This window comes from Salmo salar, chromosome 17 (genome assembly GCF_965601325.2).
Source record: "Salmo salar chromosome 17, fSalSal1, whole genome shotgun sequence".
NCBI lineage: Eukaryota > Metazoa > Chordata > Actinopteri > Salmoniformes > Salmonidae > Salmo > Salmo salar.
The window spans coordinates 58,558,234-58,576,791 of NC_138307.1; the positions used below are offsets into that span (position 1 = coordinate 58,558,234).

General features: G+C 43.4%; 1 protein-coding gene across 2 annotated transcripts; it reads right to left on the reverse strand.

The window, feature by feature from the left end:
- Positions 1-809: 809 nt before the first annotated feature.
- Positions 810-17,612, reverse strand: LOC106576237 (serine/threonine-protein phosphatase 6 regulatory subunit 2). 2 transcript variants are annotated; one of them, XM_014153298.3, is made up of 23 exons: positions 17,284-17,612; positions 12,015-12,182; positions 10,719-10,973; positions 7,672-7,858; positions 7,448-7,585; positions 7,247-7,312; positions 6,909-7,135; positions 6,472-6,598; positions 5,998-6,150; positions 5,565-5,807; positions 5,119-5,183; positions 4,877-4,992; positions 4,671-4,756; positions 4,442-4,522; positions 4,267-4,364; positions 4,055-4,112; positions 3,826-3,953; positions 3,543-3,700; positions 3,254-3,398; positions 2,966-3,048; positions 2,652-2,826; positions 2,139-2,261; positions 810-1,796 (listed from the first exon to the last, which is right to left on the reverse strand). In XM_014153298.3, exons 3-23 carry the CDS (start codon positions 10,943-10,945, stop codon positions 1,745-1,747), a joined length of 2,736 nt encoding a protein of 911 aa, XP_014008773.2. In that variant the 5' UTR covers positions 10,946-10,973; positions 12,015-12,182; positions 17,284-17,612; the 3' UTR covers positions 810-1,744. The 2 variants fall into 2 exon arrangements, with proteins under 2 accessions (XP_014008773.2, XP_014008772.2); XM_014153297.3 differs by having other exon boundaries at positions 3,516-3,700.
- Between the last annotated feature and the right edge of the window lie 946 nt (positions 17,613-18,558).

Below are 18,558 nucleotides of genomic sequence, written 5' to 3' on the forward strand. Positions count from 1 at the left end.
GTGTTTGAGTGTTCCCTTTATTTTTTTTGAGCAGTGTATATCTATGCAGGTGATGGTTGTCCGGAGGGGCCTCACCCTGGAGTGGTTAATGGTCAGGGATCACCATTCTGAACTCTTTATATAGCCTTCCTGAAGCCACTGTTAGACTTGGCAGGAGAAACAGAAATCTGACTCGCCAAGTTAGAACATGCACTTTTTTGGAAGAAAATGCTGTCAGGTTACAGACAAGTTAGAATCTAGGGTTGAACTGTAGACTTAACAAGGCAAGATAACATACTATTAAAGATGTTCACAAAATGGAAAGTGATGGAGATGACAGGGTGTGAGGAAAGCTGATGCTTTCACAAACCAAAGCATATTTTCTATGCTCACACTTATATTTAGATTGAAACAAGTTGGCATCAAGACACTCACCTCCATTCTTGTCACAGTCCCAAAATGAGGGAAACACCAATGCATCTATGCCATGTTCAAATGCACTCTCTCTGCCTGAAGGTGATGGCACTATGGTTGTCATCCAGGCCATTGTTGGATCAGTGACATCTCCAAGGACTTTGCCATTTGTGTGGTCAACCACACTAATTGTCAACTAAATACACTGGCTGAATTATGCTCTGCCCGGAGTACCCACCTCATGTGAATTTTACCAGTAGACCTATGGTGTCATGAGTATGTACCCCTGGTTGGGAACCACTGCACTAGAGAGATCAAGTATTTAGCAGAACCCAACACTGACCTTCGCCCCTATCTGGTGCAAAGGCAGTTCCTGCCCTGTAAGGGTTTAGGAAAAACGGAACATTAACACACGGTGCTTGTAAAATTACTTTAAAATGTAGATATTTGAATATAGGTAGATCATGTTTGGTTGATTTTAAGGGGGGTAGCAATAACAGTCAAATACAATCAGGTCTCAGCTCACTAGCTAGGTCAATGGAGAACCGGTTATACATGCAATAACACAAATCAAAACCTTGAGTTTATATCTGAATTAGTTGGCCCATAACTATACCGAATGAGTCTTCCTTTCGACAACACAAAGTTGATTTAAATAAAATGGCTAATTGTCATTATTGCATATGAGCAGAAGATAGAACTGTGTTCCTTGACCCACCCTTTTCCTTGGACACTTTAAAACATTCAGAGAACTGGTGAGGTACAAGAATAAAGAGATGTTTTTCCATGACAAAAAAAAAATAAACAGGTTTGGTAAAAAACCTTGATCTGAGAGACAGACAAGATGGCCAACAGAGCTGAGGGTAGAACACTTAACTGTCCTATAATGTACAGTAAAAATGGCTGCATAAGTGCCTTTTAAGCTCTCAAGGAGAAAAATATTTCAGAAAGGTATTTATTGTTGAGGCATCATTTCGTTAAGTTAACCTGTGCTATCCACTCACGTCCAACCGTTTGTGAAAAGAGTATGAGAACAAATCCTTCAGAAAAAAACTTTATACTCCTTTCGGTTGTTTAAAAGATCACTGCTACATTAAAACCACACGTACTTATGAGCAACATCAGAAAAGGCTTTGAAGACAATTTCCTCTACACTGTTCTGCCTATTGGTTGCTTTTACACGTCCCGCCTCCTCATTATTGGTGTTGATTGGCAGTGTCCAGGTCCAATAACATGGCAGCGTGATTCATTAAAACACTGTAGGTTGCAGTGAGGTTATTTGGGAGGGGTTGGTCTCCCTGGAAATGGCACAGTCTGTCACACCAGTCTGGGGTTTAGGACTGTCTGCCCCTCAGACAGGCCCGTTGACTGCTGGCATCTCTGGGCACTGGGGCGGATCCTCTCTGGAGGGGGGGAGAAGAAGAGAGGGTGTAGAGACACACAATTTAAGAAAGTGAGGAAGATGGGGAGAGAGAAGATGGAGACAAAGTGAGTGGAGGGTGATAACATAATCCTACAGTGCAGACCACCTCCCCTTCTCTGGCAGGCTAGAGTTCACAGTAAATATTTCTACAGGCTCACAACGCTGGCAACTAGCAATGCTATTGTTCAATGTCCAGATGTGTGGCTTGGCTCTGGCTGTTTGGAAAAGGAAACCGGGTTGCTAGAATATTTTTAGCCTTGATCTGCCTGGGATCTCTACGTGCAAGCATGCATTATTTGTACACACACGAGCTGGCACCTACTTGTTGTCTGTCTGAGGGGTGGGGGCTGAGGCTGGCGGTGTGTCTGCTGCAAGCTGTGCCTTTGGGGGGGACTTGGGGGTGTCTGTGAGGGACAGTTTTTCCAGAGGGATGGGGTTCTCCTCACTGTAGCACAGAGAGAAAAGGTTAGGTTTTTTCCCCCTTCTTGTTAGTCATCAACAGAAGTGTGTGTAGAAAATAAACGTGATGAGTCTTTTGAATTGAACTGTTAAACTGTATTTTGGTAGTTTAACCACTTGAAATCTTATTTAAAATGCTAGTGATTCTTCCTCTTCAGTAAAGCACATTCATAGTTCATGGGAAGCTCCCTGGATTTATAAACTCTGAATCCAGTCATTTCAGTTCAAGTCCAGTGTATAATTACTTCAATGTGGTAGTTATGTTTCAAATATAGATGTTTATTTACATGGGTACTAAGGCTTGAGTGGACTTCTACAGAAAATGATTTAGCATTGACTGCGAGTATGACGAGACTGTAACTCATTTTAAACCAACCTTTTGACTTCTGCTTTCTTGTTGGCGCCCGAGCTGGTGGTTTCCGTTACGGCGGCGGCAGTCTTGTCGTCCTCCTCGCTGTCGGAGCCCCCGGAGGAGCTGCTATCTGAGGCTACGAGGGGAGCCTTCCTACCCTCACCCACTGGCCACTCACCACCGGCAGAGGGGCTCGCACCTGGACACACAATCACTATCGCTTTGGCTTGTGCGTTAAGTAATGAAAGCCTTGTAAAACGTTTTATTGTTCTCAAATGCAATAATGACCGTCTCCACAAGGGGGAGCTAAGCCAAACCTCCCATCATCCCACACTCACCACTCTTGTCCAGACCCGGTTTGACTTGTTTGTCTGCGTCACTGCTGCCTACGGGAGAGCTGCATCTGGGGCCAGCCTCTGGGCTGCAGGGAGAGGAGGTAAGCTTCAGGTACAGAGAACTGACAACACACTACTCGGTATGTCACACAATGAAGTAATCAACAAGGTCTCATGTTGGTGATTTAAAAAGGTCTTACTAAAAACATGTTGATAAATTGACAAGTTACAATATCCCAGACACTAACATCAAATGTATATAAAATTGTATGGAGAGTGTTTGGTTCCCACCTGCTGAAAGGTTGGAACTCAGTGAAGTTGGCCCAACCTGCCTCCTGTTTGTCTCCTCCACACCCCCCTGGGGAATCCCAGCCTGCAGGACCTGGAGAGGACGAGTTACCCCCAGCTTCCCCGAAACTCGCTGTCCAGCTTGGACCTTCACATGATAACATGGTAAGATGAAAAAAATCTACAATAATGGTTTTCGCAAAGTGGAAACCATTCATGATGACTGTAATTGATTGAGTAAATATGGGTAATAAGCATAGTTTACAAATAGCTGATTGACTGCAGGGCGTACTGGGAGTGTTGTCCTTGCTCTCCTCCAGGCTGCCTGGATCTGAGGCACACTGTCTGGAGTCGTCATCCTCGTCTGAGCCCGACCCGCGGTCCCGCTCCCGACCCCCGTTCTCCAGACTGCTCCTGGAGCTGCTCTCTGAGGTGTGGGACACCCCAAACCTGACACACACACACAGAGAGAGAAAGAAGAGCTGTTTGATGAGACAAAGAGAAAATCGAGGGAGAGAGCTACACATTGGCATAACATCCCCTACTTTGTTTTTGGATCTTGAATTTTTACCAACCTTGTTCTGGATTTGACTTGTGTTGCATAGTTAATCTCCTTCTCCTCCCAAATGTCGTCCTCCTCTTCAGCATCGTCAAACTGACGTATCCTCTCTTTACAGCAGGCCTCAAAGGCAGTAGCGTTGGCCTGCATTCACACACAGGGAGAGCGAAACGCATGTAAACATTTAACTTTCACTACACACACAATGAAGCTGGTAGACATTACAGAACAATACAACAACTTACACTATTATCATCAGCATCTAGATTGAAGTTTATTTCTGCAATCCGGTCAAATGTGGCACTTAGGAAAGGAAGGAAACAAAATAGCGTTTAATGCAAACAGCAGCTGTTAGCCCCCCCAGAGGTCTTTGTCATAGCAAACTGCTGTACAGTCTGTTTCAAAGCTGATTTCTGGTTATTGGAGAAGGAATAGTGGAACGGATGACTAAACTCACTTGATGTTTTCATCATGCTCACTGAACTCCTCATCGTTGAACCCAAACTGATCCACAAAGTTGGCAGTCATCTGCTGGATCTGATAGTCTGAGAAAGCCTGGGGGGGGAAACATGAAATAATGATCTTTCCTCATGGGCAGACAAATGTGTCGCCGTGGTGCTGTGGCTTCCTACCTGTTGGAGTGACAGATCGTTGGGGAAGGGACTCTCCATATCATCATCTTCACTGGAGGAGTGCAGGTTATGGGTGCTCACCTGGGACACACAGGACAGACAAGAGAATTAGAGTGAGGAAATGACAGACAGAATGTGTAGAAGGGAATTCTTGTGTGATTGAGCAAGAAAAAAAGGGTGTCTATGTGTGTTGGAGAGACACGGAGGATGGTGACTGAATGGTTGATACCAGTTCCACTGTGTTTCTCCTGTTGGTCTCTCTCAGGGTCTCATCCACAAAGCTCTCCCAGCGTCCTCTGCAGTCCTCTGGCAACTCTGCAATATCACAGACCAGTTCTAACTCTGAGCACTCACCCAGGCACAGTAACCGGCAGTGGAACATTCTTTTATGAATACAGAAGTGGTAATCTGGCAGCTCATCAAAAACACACATACCTTTGATGAGGTCACTGATCTGGGACTGGACCGGTCCTTTCTCTAGGTTCTGTACCACCATGTTGGCCATCCTGGTCAGGTGACCCATGTTACCTCTCCTAGCGCCGCCCTCCGCCCTGCGAGACAAAACCACACACCGGTTAATGACATCTAACAGACAATACTATCATGTTAGATACCACCACTGTAATGAAACAATACTAAAAGCAGTTCTACAGATTTCAGTGTCTGACATGTCTTACTGTATTTGATCGTTCTCCTCCCAGGCGTCCAGGATCCTCTGTACCAACCGACACTTCTGGAAGAGCTGGGGAGGAAGTAAAATTAAAAATAAATACATTCAGAGACAACATAAAAACAGAATAATAATGTATAACGCTCTCGGACCAACAGGCTCCGAGACGGCTTCCACCCCCAAGCCATAAGACAGCTAAATAGTCAACATTCACAACACTCACACACACTTTTACACTCATATGCTGCTGCTACTCTGTTCTCATCTATCCTGATGCCTAGTCACTTTACCCTGCCTTCATGTACATAGCCTCTACCTCGTACCTCTGCACATTGATTGATTTTACCATTTTTGCATCGTAGGGAAGGGCTCATAAGAAAATAAAATGTGATGTTTTACACTAAGCTATTACTGCACATAGACAGATAAACGCAGAGCTACCAAGCCACCTACATTTGCCACCAGGGTGTTGTGAAGGGTGATCTCCTCCACCTGGTCGCTGGACTTCGCTGGCTCCCCAGCTTCACCTCCTGCCTCCCCCTGGTTCTCTGGGCCTGCCGAGGTCTTCTCCTCCTCGTGGTTCTGGAGGCCCGGGATGGGCCGCTCCTCTGGGACAGAGTGGTTCAGGATGGACGCCACACACAGCTCCACTTGGAAGTGCAAGAAGTTATTCCATGAGTACTTGAAGAACAGGTCCTGTGGAGAGCAAAGAGCGAGAGAACCGTGGTGACCGATGGTGGGTGACAGAACAAGAGAGAGCAAGAATGCGAGTGTGAACGACAGAAAGGAGAGGAAGTGAATAAAATAAAAGTTCAAGAGGGTGAACAAATGAATGAATGCGAAAGAGATAATGACAAGTTGATGAAACCCGGCGGTGCAGACACACCAGTAGCTGGTCCATTGTGGTGAGCTTGCAGAGCTCCTGACAGACACTGGGGGCGCTGGTCTGCAGCAGGGCGGCCACTAGCCGGGCCACGTGAAGGCGGGCGTTCCCCAGCGGCTCCTCCAGAAGGCCAACGGTCGTCAGTATTGCACTTTTCTACACACAGAAACACACACTGTGTTCAATTCAAGTACTAAACAGTCCATCAACAGTCAAACGTACACAGGAAGAACTGTGTTGGAACAAGTTGATTCAATTGTGTGTTAATGGTTGGAGCCGAGGTAAACACCCTGAACAGTTACTTTTATAAATTATGGTTGGAATTCTACTGCAGTCTGTTGGCCTCCAACATAATCAAATAAGAACATTTTGACTAAAAGTATTATTTGTATGTTTCATGACTGAGTCTCTTTCTTTCTTAGTACCCACTGACCACTGTAAATTGATCAGCCATACGGCCATACTGTATGTCCTTACCTTGGGGGGATTCAGGAGAAGCTGCTGGAAGTCCTTTAGATGGGGCTCAATGGCATGTAGAATACTGCTGTTGACAGTGTAAGACCTTTCATATCCCTGAGAATAGAGATCCATCAGCCCCTCCAACCTGGGACGGCGAGAGAGAACGAGGGAGGGATAAGGAAAAAGATGTTCACATGCTAAAATAGCTGGAGAGATGGTCCCTGTCCAGAAACAACCTCTAGCCCCTACCTTAAGCATTTGTGGAGATCTGAGATGTGGTGATAAATCCAGACAGCCTATCAGAAGGCAAGGTGGATGTATTAACATATTGCTTAAATCTATCATATCCTTTTAAGATCTCCACAAGTGGCTAGAGGTTGTTTCTGGACAAGGCAATGGAAAGAGATGAGGGAGGGAGAGTTTATTTGAGGAGAGAGAACAGTTGTTCCACTCACCCGGACCTCCTGGTCTCCAGTAAGGTAAGTAGCACTTGAGTTCCGTTAACAATGGAGGCCTCACTCCTCTCCCCCTCAAACATGGTCTTCAGGAGCCCCGCTACGCTCTCCTGCGACTCTAGTACAGCCAATAAGGGGTCGGCCTCGACGTTCTCCTGCATCTGATTGGCCTGGTCTCGACTAAGGCGGATGATGTCACAAAGCGTCTGGGACGCATTTGATTGTCTCTGGAAAATAGAAATAAAAAAGGATTCATACTTCTGACCAGACAGTTAATATCAACTGCCGTGCCTTGTCCAGGAGAATACTGCAATATCAGTCTAAGGTCTATGACTCACTTCCTCGTCTTTGCCGGTGTGGATGAGCTCTGTGAGTCTCTGAATCAGCTTCTCTTCGCTCAGCCACTGAGATAAGGAAAGAAAAAGTATGACAGGGAATGAATGAGAGAAATACAAGACGTCCAAATCAATAAGAAATTATATTTATAATTGAACAACATTTATGAGAACAGGAACAGCTGGCAGACAGTGGCAGCTTACATTGAGGACCTCCTGTCTCAAGGGGGCAGGCTCCACACAGCTGATGAGGCGAAGCAGCAGGTCCATCATGGCGGAGGCGTCGATGTGTTTCAGCACCAGGCCGATGAAGCCATCCTTTTTCCTCAGGAAGGAGATTACCTGGAGCAAGAGACATTTGGTGAGCTCCAGGTAGGTCCTTACACTTTCTTTATCCACCTCTATAACTTCTTGGGCATTGAGGTTACCTGTTCTGTTTTCCTAGCGATGAGGTTGCCGATGGTCTTGCTGAAGAAGCTGGCTAGTAGCGGGTTGAGGGGCGGGTCCTGCTCCAGGAAGTGGTAGAGAGTCTCCAGGAGTGACTCGTCCCCGCCCAACTTGTCGTTGATGAGGGACACGTCTGATGTCAAGAGCTCACAGGCGATGTTAGGGAACCTGTAGCGGGGGGACAACAGGATGAGAGGGGGAGAAACAGTCTAAGGAAAGGCTGTGTGGGAGGGAGGTGTACAGTCTATTAATTCTTGAAATATAACTTTTACGATGCTTGGAAATATTCTGACAACGCTCATTTCGTCAATTCTGAATTCATGTTTATTGGACGGAGTATGCTGAAGACCACGTTGTGCATGCTATGTTAACAGACCCAATCAAGATCAGGGCCCAGTTTCCCAAAAGTATCTTAAGGCTAAGTTCTTTGTTAGAACCATAGGATCCTATCCTAACTCAGCCTTAAGATTCTATTGGGAAACAGGGCCTATTTAGTGTTCTTTGTGTCTTGTAAGCTACTTCAGAGGGCATGCATAGAACTAGGAATTAGAATAGTAAAGTAATAGGATCTCTGATCATGTTTCAAACCCAACGCCACCTGTTGTACTCTTCTGTTACATTAGAAGGACCAACCTAAAAACATTAACTCATTTAGAGGCATACATCATGGCACTGGTAGTTCTGTTCCCAGTTCATGACGCTGAGAGTTCAAAACATCATAGTGTTTCTGCACTGTCAATTATCAGTCTTCAACCTTAAAGCCTTCATAAACGTATCTTGGCTCCCACTAAATCCGGGATTCAATCCAATCACGAGTTATAGGCATTGTGGCTTTTAAAGGCAATGTTCCGTTTTTGCAGAGATCCCATTCACAGTAAAAGCTGCATAAGAAAAAAAAAGAAAAAATGTAACCTTTATTTAATTGGGCAAGTCAGTTGAGAACAAATTCTTATTTACAATGACGGCCTACCCCGGCCAAACCTGGATGACGCTGGGCCAATTGTGCGCCGCCCTATGGGACTACCAATCATAGCCGGATGTGATGCAGCCTGGATTCGAACCAGAGACTGTGGTGACTCCTCTTGCACTGAGATGCAATAATTGAATATGTCTGCTCAATCGAAATTGCCTTTAAAAGCCTCAATGCCTATTATATAACCCGCAATGCGATTGAATTCCAACTTATATATTTGACATATTTTCAAAGAAATGTCACATTTCCTGAAGGAGACAGCGGGTGAGAATTAACAACCTGGCCTCACGTCTAAACTTGTGGGTTCAAATCTAGCAAGCTGTGTTTTTGTTTAAACAATTCTCAACATCAAATATTTGAAGAGAACTGTGTATTTTTGGGGGCGTATGAGGTAAGACCATTGCCTCAAGCATTGGGTCAAAGGTTTGAATCTAGCTGGCTGTGCTTGTTTGTTCTACTCAACCTCAACTGTGTAAAGAGAGCATGTATAGTGAAGTACTCAGTGGCTCTGGAGTAAGAACCTTGCCTCAAACTGATGGTTGTGGGTTCAAAGTTAACTGGTCGTGTTTGTGCTTTCACAATTCTCAATGTCAATCATATGCAAAGGCATGTATGAACTGTGAAGGTGTTGTGGCTCTGGGGTAAGAACCTTGCCTCCCATACTGATGGTCATGGGTTCAAATCTAACTCTGCTGGTTTTATTCATGTTCTTGGGGAGTGGCTGCCACAAATGGTTGGAGGGCAGTGGTGTTGGAAGGGAGTGATGAGCAGATGGGATAAACCCCCCCTACCCCCACCTTCGTAACACTGAACAGCAGTGATTATTTCCCCAAAAAGTGGGCACTGTAGGCTTTAATGCTGAATCAGTTTTGGAATACTGACTGTTCAAACGTTAGAAGTGACCAAATCGGGTGTGTATGCACAGACAGCAGTCATTAGCTCACTAGTTAGTAACGATGGGTGTGTGCGCAGTGGTGTTGTAATAGTAACAACGGGTGTGTGCACAGTGGTGTAGATTGATTGGTGATGGTGCGTCCTATCCCTGAAAGTTATGTAGCAAGCTAAGATGACCACATCGTCGGCCATGGACGTGTCCCAGTTGCTTTGAATGTTAGAAATCTTAAAGTAACAATTTTAAAGCCTCAAAAGGCCACGGCACTCAACTAGCTAGCTTTCTAGCACATTCACTCATTTCTAAACAATTAACAAGCTAGTTAGTTTTGACAAGAACAGGTGGTAGCTGAGTAGCTAGCAAGCAACAAGATATGCCAAATAACAGTAAAAACCACTTGAGGGTAAATAAATCAGATTTGACTGTTCAGACAAGTTGCATGGCCATGAATCGGATTTGTAGCCGATTTCAAACCACCTTCGAATGTGGTTTGAAATGTGGCTTGAAATATCTGATTCCATGTGCTTTTTGACCGTTCACACTGCAAGAGAAAAAGAACAGATTCAAAACAAAATGTATGATTTGAGTCACTTCAAACTGCCAATGTGAACAAGGCTTTAGTTTTTATAGGCAAAATCTGTATTTCAATATCAAGTGGCCATGGTGCTCCAGCCCCTTTTACCTCTAATCATCACAGCTGCCATTCAACCAACTCTGCAGATGACAACTCCGTAGACATAACTGGATTTGAACTCTCAACCTCTCGGTTACAAGGCGAAGCCCCCACAGCCACAAGCTCTTTCACTCTAGACAGAGATCTCGGTGTGTTAGACATTGAGAATCACAGGAAAACAAAGAATGTAATAGCGTGTACGCATGCTGGTCTTAGGTTGAAACTTGGCAGTTGGTACTTATCCACTGAGCATAGAACCCAGGCCATGTTAGAGCATGTTACGGACAAGCCCCTTTCACTTTGCACAACTGGTCTTTAGAGGAAAGGTCAGTCCGTGATGGCTTAAGCATAGGGTGTATTTGAATATTTATTTCATTAAAAGTATCTTTTGTTTAGCATAAATTCTCTTACAATAATGACATAGTATACACGTGTGTTGAGCAGCCACTTTCAGCCCATCCCGCTTCCCCCTCGGGCGACCCTTTCTCACTTAAAGCGGCTCTTCTCCTCTAGGTCAGCAGGGGGCTCTGTGGTGATGAGGTTGACCAGCTCTGTCATGCAGTGGTCCTGGGAGAGGAAGAGCAGCAGCCGGCGGTTCTGGGCCTTGCACTCCTGCAGGACATCATCCTCCTCCATGAGCTCCCGCAACGTCACGTCCTCCCGGTCCAGCAGCTGGTCGATGTGGGACGTGGTGTGCAGGTCAAACTTCCAGAACATGGTGGCTGCTTGGACAGAGGACACAGCCCTAGAAGGTAGGAGAGAGTCAGAGAGAGAGGGATGCAATGATGGCATGGCACCCTAGTAGCAGCCTAAGCAGAGAGCTCCTTTAAATATGGTTTTTCAACAACAACAAAAAATACTATAATTATCAGCCGTTTCGTTTTTTAACATTGAGTTTTGCTGCATATTTCTGGTGGTTATGTAGCCCTCTACAAGATCATCACCAGACACTTCATCTCCCTGACTACCTTCCTCTGAGCAAGCCATGAACTGTCCCTCTCCATCTTTAAAGGATGCATGCACTCAAAGGTTTGGCCTCTATTGGTTGATCTAGCCAACTATAGCTTGGCTACTCATGATGATGTACTGGTTGACCTAGCCAACTATAGCTTGGCTACTCATGATGATGTACTGGTTGACCTAGCTAACTATAGCTAGGCTACTCATGATGATGTATTGGTTGACCAAGCCAACTATAGCTAGGCTACTCATGGTGATGTATTGGTTGACCAAGCCAACTATAGCTAGGCTACTCATGGTGATGTATTGGTTGACCAAGCCAACTATAGCTAGGCTACTCATGATGATGTATTGGTTGATCTAGCCAACTATAGCTAGGCTACTCATGATGATGTATTGGTTGATCTAGCCAACTATAGCTAGGCTACTCATGATGATGTATTGGTTGACCTAGCCAACCATAGCCAGGCTACTCATGATGATGTACTGGTTGACCTAGCTAACTATAGCTAGGCTACCCATGATGATGTATTGGTTGACCTAGCCAACTATAGCTAGGCTACTCATGATGATATTGCTTGCTTGTTTGTTTTTGAATCGCTTTGAGATGAAAATAAATCTAATAAATGATTTTGATTGAAGAGGAAGAAAAAGGAGGAGATTAAAAGAGCTGAGGTTCATGCGGAGGGGAGGGTAACAGGGGAAATAAACAAAGAAACGGATGAAAACAATGAAGCAGGAACATGGTCACTGGCTCTGTCCACACATGAACAACAAACTCATTACAGATATCATTTGAGATGTAACCTCCAGTAATTGTGCTTACCAGTAGAAGAAATGTGGGTATCTTTAATCAGATCTCCCTCAGACAGGCAGGCATTTGTGTTTGTGCAGACGGCAGAGAGCGTGGCGAGGCCTGGCATTTATCAGCATGGGTCTCCTCTTAGAACACAGGCATCCTTAGTACACAACACACTGAAAGGCTCACCATAACCTGAGAGAGAAGGGGATGGGGTTACAATAAATTATAATTAAATTCATATAGGACCTTGCATCAGATCTCAAAGGTATTATTAGTCAGCAGCAGTATTTGCATAGTCATCTTTAAACACAAGATGCATGTGTTGCATCAGATTTACCCAGACTACTCGACATCACAAGGAAGATTCTGAACAGAGCTTTTCTAGAAATATGTTTGTCTGGCTGCCATTAGTTATAGGATCATGACCTAGCCTTCTAGTTAGTAGACTGCTAGTGAGAAAGCTGTAGCGGGGTTTGACTTTAGAAATCTTAGCCTCGGGCAGCCGAACCCTAAGTCAACCTGCTTCTATAGAATTCTTAGCTTTCAGTTATGAATGAGACAATGAACTGATGTGCCAACGGCCTGTCCTGACTTGCCTTGTGGCTTATATAAAAATAAAAAAAGAGAACTAGGCCTAGTCTAATGTTATATATCAACTCAACTTAGCCTAACAACGGTGAAATGTGCAACGTTTAGTGTTGTGTCGTCAAGAACACTAACAATAAAAGAACTCCAGCTAACTTAATTACTTGACGACAGTAGTGAATGGCATTTAGGCCAACAATGGAGAGGCTCACACAGAAAAATAGGCACACCATCAACTAAGAGATGCTGGCTGGAAAATCTTAAACAAAATTCCAGATGCATGCTTTGGGTCTTGTTAGGCCTACGCAAATGCTTTATGAAATGAGATAAGCATTTTGAAATGGATTATAGGCTTGCACAGGCTACCAATTACGGTCAAATGCATGAGTACTTTGTCTGAAGTCTAATGTATGAACAATGGGCTGACTAGCAGGGTTAGCTGCCTAGCTACTACAATGAATATCATTATCTGTATGCTTTAAAATATATGCAGAAGTAAAGATACCTTTCCTGGACCCTCACTCATACATCACTAATGTGAAAAGGTTGTGGTTAGCTCTAGCTACTTCACTGTTCTTGACGTCAGCATTTCACACTGAACAACCTAGCTATAGGTCTAGGCAACCACAACTATAGACAGGAAATTAGAATAGTTTTGAAAAATCTGTTGGCTATGGTTGCTATGATAAACACACTAACTAGCCTATCAAGACCATTATTCAGACATGTTGGAAGGGACAAAAATCAAACCAACTTGCTTAGTCAACAAAAGACGAATGTGCTGGCCGGTGCAATATAACACTGACTGGCCGCCCACACAACACAAGAATGGGTCTGAAAAAGAAAAGCAAAGTGTTTCCTACTTTTCCCTCTTATTTGGACAATCCTGCACGTGCGGGAGCGTCCATCTGGCATACATTTACACAGAGCACACTAGTGCAACAATAACCCCGAGAGCTCCCCTGTGGATGCTACACAGGAAAAAGCTCAAACTTGACTTCTCATCTAAAATAAAACTCACCAGGGACCTCTTCAACAAAACAGTCCACTGGCTGAAAGAGTAAATGATGAAAAGAGGAACAATGGTTTAAGAGCAATCAACTGGATGCTATGACCCAACAGTAGCCTGTCATTAAAACCTGTTGTGGATAGGGGGCAGTATTTTCATGGCCGGATAAAAAAACGTACTCTATTTAATCTGGTTACTACTCTTGCCCAGAAACTAGAATATGCATATAATTAGTAGATTTGGATAGAAAACACTAAAGTTTCTAAAACTGTTTGTATGGTGTCTGTGAGTATAACAGAACTCATATGGCAGGCAAAAACCTGATAAGATTCCAAGCAGGAAGTGGCCTGTGACAATTTGTAGTCCTTCTGTTGCATCTCTATCGAAATTACAGTATCTGAGCTGTTACGTGACACTTTATAAGGCTTCCATTGGCTCTCTAAAGCCTCCAGAAACCGGATTGACGCGTCTCCTGTCTCTGGGCAGATAACAGCAGCACAGTTTGTCAGTGGACTGCCTGGTGACAGAGAGACTGGAGATGCGCGTTCACGAGACCTCGCCATTTTTTTATTTTCCTCTTTGAATGAATACAACATTGTCCGGTTGGAATATTATAGCTATTTTATGAGAAAAATAGCGTAAAAATTTTAAACAGCGATTGACATGCTTCTAAGTACGGTAATAGAACATTTTGCATTTTTTTGTCACGAAATGCGCTCGCGCGTTACCCTTTGTACAGTGACCTGAACGCACGAACAAAACGGAGGTATTTGGATATAACTATGGATTATTTGGAACCAAAACAACATTTGTTGTTGAAGTAGAAGTCCTGGGAGTGCATTCTGATGAAGAACAGCAAAGGTAATACCATTTTTCTAATAGTAATTCTGAGTTTAGTGAGCCCCGAAGTTGGCGGGTGTCTGAATAGCTAGCCTGTGATGGCTGAGCTATGTACTCAGAATATTGCAAAATGTGCTTTCGCCGAAAAGCTATTTTAAAATCTGACATAGCAATTGCATAAAGGAGTTCTGTATCTATAATTCTTAAAATAATTGTTATGTATTTTGTCAACGTTTATGAGTAATTTAGTAAATTCACCGGAAGTTTTCGGTGGGTATGCTAGTTCTGAACATCACATGCTAATGTAAAAAGCTGGTTTTTGATATAAATATGAACTTGATTGAACAAAACATGCATGTATTGTATAACATAATGTCCTAGGAGTGTCATCTGATGAAGATCAAAGGTTAGTGCTGCATTTAGCTGCGGTTTGGGTTTTTGTGACATATATGATTGCTTTGAAAATGGCTGTGGGATTATTTTTGGCTGGGTACTCTCCTGACATAATCTAATGTTTTGCTTTCACTGTAAAGCCTTTTTGAAATCGGACAATGTGGTTGGATTAACGAGAGTCTTATCTTTCAAATGGTGTAAAATAGTCATATGTTTGAGAAATTGAAGTTATAGCATTTTTAAGGTTTTGTATTTCGCGCCACGCTCTACCATTGGATATTGGTGAGGCGTTCCTCAACAGGTTTTAAGCAAAGCAAGTGGCTTATGGGGCAGCATAGTAATGCAGCGTTCGTTCACACACTCGTCAGACATTCCTATTTCCTAGTTGTGATGTCGGATATACAACTGTTTCATTCATGTGCTTTTTGATCGGAACAATTCGTCAACCAACAAGATTTTAGTTAGCTTGATAAGCTAGCTAACATTAGTAATAATAAAAGTTTGCTAGCTTGCTTAACATTGACAATATGGTCAATCTAGCTTCTTTATCCATATTTATAAGGTTGTAGTTGTCAATAACGCCACAACAACTTTCTCAGAGTTTCTCCACTTGTAATTCAGACTTGGAGGGTCGTTTAAGTGTAACTTCCCAGTCGGAACTAGGAATTTCTGATAACACATGAACGCAGCATAGACAGAGAAAACAGAGGGCAGGCTGTCACAAATCGTAGATGGCTTCCTTTCCTTGTTTCCTCACCTTCATGACCACTGATTAGATATGCAAAAGCAAAATGGTGGAAACTTATAGTCTACTACGATCGGTGGTTATGAAGGAGAGTTGATTGGGAAAGGAGGCTATCGAAGATAATTGGGACATAGCCAGGCTCTCCTATTTCCTAATTAGGTGCTTATCAGTCTCAGTTGGCTGCACTGCTAAGCACCTGCAGGTGTGCTTCTCCATGAGTTGCTAACAAAAGTAGCAACAGGGAGCCTCATTTAAGATGCTCTTTCTTGTTGCCACCTTATACCTAGGATTCAAGATGTGGTTGGTTTTGGAGAATTGCTTTATTACGAACATGACCATTTTGTTTTGTCTGTAGGCCTATCAAGGACCTCAGCCACAGCCTTTTCTCCCCGCTTCCATTACTTAGATGCAGGCAGTATACTTACCCTGCCCCCACTCTCCAATGGACATGTATCATTGCTTCAGTTGTCAAAGTGTATATTATTTGTAGTATTGTCTCATGTAAACATTTATTTATATTATCGTTTCATTCACTTCAACACTCCCCCAATTCTACTTTTCAGTATTGATAATTTCTTTGGCTCAGTTGGTAGAGCATGGTGTTTGCAACGCCAGCATGGTGTGTGCAACGCCAGGGTTGTGGGTTCGATTCCCACGGGGGGCCAGTACAAAAATAAAAATAAATGCATGAAATGTATGCATTCACTACTGTAAGTCGCTCTGGATAAGAGCGTCTGCTAAATGACTAAAATGTAAATGTAAAAAACATTTGCAAGATGAAGAACCCTTTAGGGTCTACTATCACTCCTTGTCTGACAATGCAGGGACAAGTGTTCTGTAGAACTGTAAAATGATATGTTGGTGGCCTTGGCAAGAAATGCACATCAACTGCTGAGTGTTGGAAGCTCACATTTCTGTTTACTTCACAAGTCACTACAGTAGTACTTGCTGGCTACTTCTATTCACTACTTGGAGATTTGACATTGATTATTTATAAGCTAAAGCTGCCAGTGCCAAACCCTTGCCCTGCAGTTGGAAACGGGGTTGAGTTTGTTTGTTCGTTCAATGGATAGAAATTCCAAGACCGTCGATTTGTTTCTAGACAACTATAATTTTACGGTGTGGAATTTTCCGCAACAAGTATACCTTCACGAATGCAGGAAGTAACATGTTAGTTAGTTAACATTTCTTGCAACCAAGACATGATCTTGAACGAACTTCACTTCTCTCTTTTTGGTCTTGCTAACGTCGAATGTCTGAACAGCAGCAGCTAACGTCAGCTAGTATTAACGTTAGTTAGCTAGGACACATTAGCAAGCAACCTAATTCAGTTAGCAAAGTAGATTGGCTAAGCCAGAGGGATTCGACACAGTCAAAGGCGGAGAGAATCCTGAGCCGCTAGCTATCCAGGTAGTTAGCTAACTTAACGCTAGCATACAATTTAACTAGCTTTAGTACAAGGACTTGAGCAAATTATCATCAACTTTGTCGCCAGATGGTTAAAGGGCTGGTTGTCGGCGTTAGTTTCTCTCCGAGTCCGATAACTAGCAGCTAACGTTAACTAACATTAGCATAACTTTAGCTGACTAAATTGGCAAAAGCTAGCTAACCCTATTTAGCTAACTAAACTAGGTACTGATAGCTTAACCAGGTATTTTAAGTCGCCAAGCACAAATAACTCACCCGCTTTAGTTAGCCAACGTTGGTCCCGAGAAACTTACCGTGTTGTTCAAAGTTTGCAATCCACTCGTCTGTATGGCTAGAAGTTAGCTAACGTTAGTTAGCGAACTAGCCAAACGTGATTTGTTTTGATGGTTCAGGCTGACGAGCAGTACGAGCAAAGTATCTGTCAACCTGGTGACACGGATATTATTCTCTTGCGATGTGGCAACGGACAGGCCTCACATGTGTACCTTGTATATTCAATATTATTACGCGTAATATCTATGTATGTTCTCTACAGTACATACATTGAAAAGCTAGCCTGTTACAAGCTAAAGCAGGAAAAACTCGGTCATATTTTCGAAACAAAATGGCGAATATTCTCGCGGAGGCGCGCAGGGGAGTGCGCATTGACTTCTTCTATGGCCTGGGTGTCAAACTCATTTTTCCCTGGGGCCGCAAAATTGGTTATGTTACTGTACCTCACCATCTACATTTGCAAAATATAGTCCTCTATCCATCGTTTTTGTCATTTTTGATACACCCTGTTTACCTTTAATTTCCGTGATTATTAGGGAGCTGGACACATTCAATAAACTGTTTAAAAAAGGTCCATTATCATTTCGACACAGTTTCGAGTTGGTTTTAGTCATTTTAAAGTATACTGATCAAATATATAAACACAACATGCAACAATTTCAAAGATTTTACTGAGTTACAATTCATATAAGAAAATCAATCAATTTTAATTAATTAATTAGGCCCTAATCTATGGATTTCACATGACTGGGAATACAGATATGCATTTGTTGGTTACAGATAACTTTTTAAAAAGGTAGGGTCCCATAATTTTCTTCAATGGCTGTGCGAAGTTGTGGATATTGGCGGGAACTAGAACACGCTGTGCCTGTGGTACGGGGTCAATCCAGAGCATCCCAAACGTGCTCAATGGGTGACATGTCTGGTGAGTATGCAGGCCATGGAAGAACTGGGACATTTTCAGTTTATGTACAGATCCTTGCTACATGGGGCCGTGCATTATCATGCTTATGCCTGCCCATAGCATAACCCCACCGCTACCATGGGGCACTCTGTTCACAATGTTGACATCAGCAAACCGCTCGCCCACACAGCGCAACACAGGTGGTCTGTGGTTGTGAAGCCAGTTGGACATACTACCAAATTCTCTAAAACTACATTGGAGGCGGCTTATGGTAGATACATTACATTCTCTGGCAACAGCTCTGGTGGATATTCCTGCAGTCAGCATACCAATTGCATGCTCACTCAAAACCTGAGACGTCTGTGGCATTGTGTTGTGTGACAAAACGTAA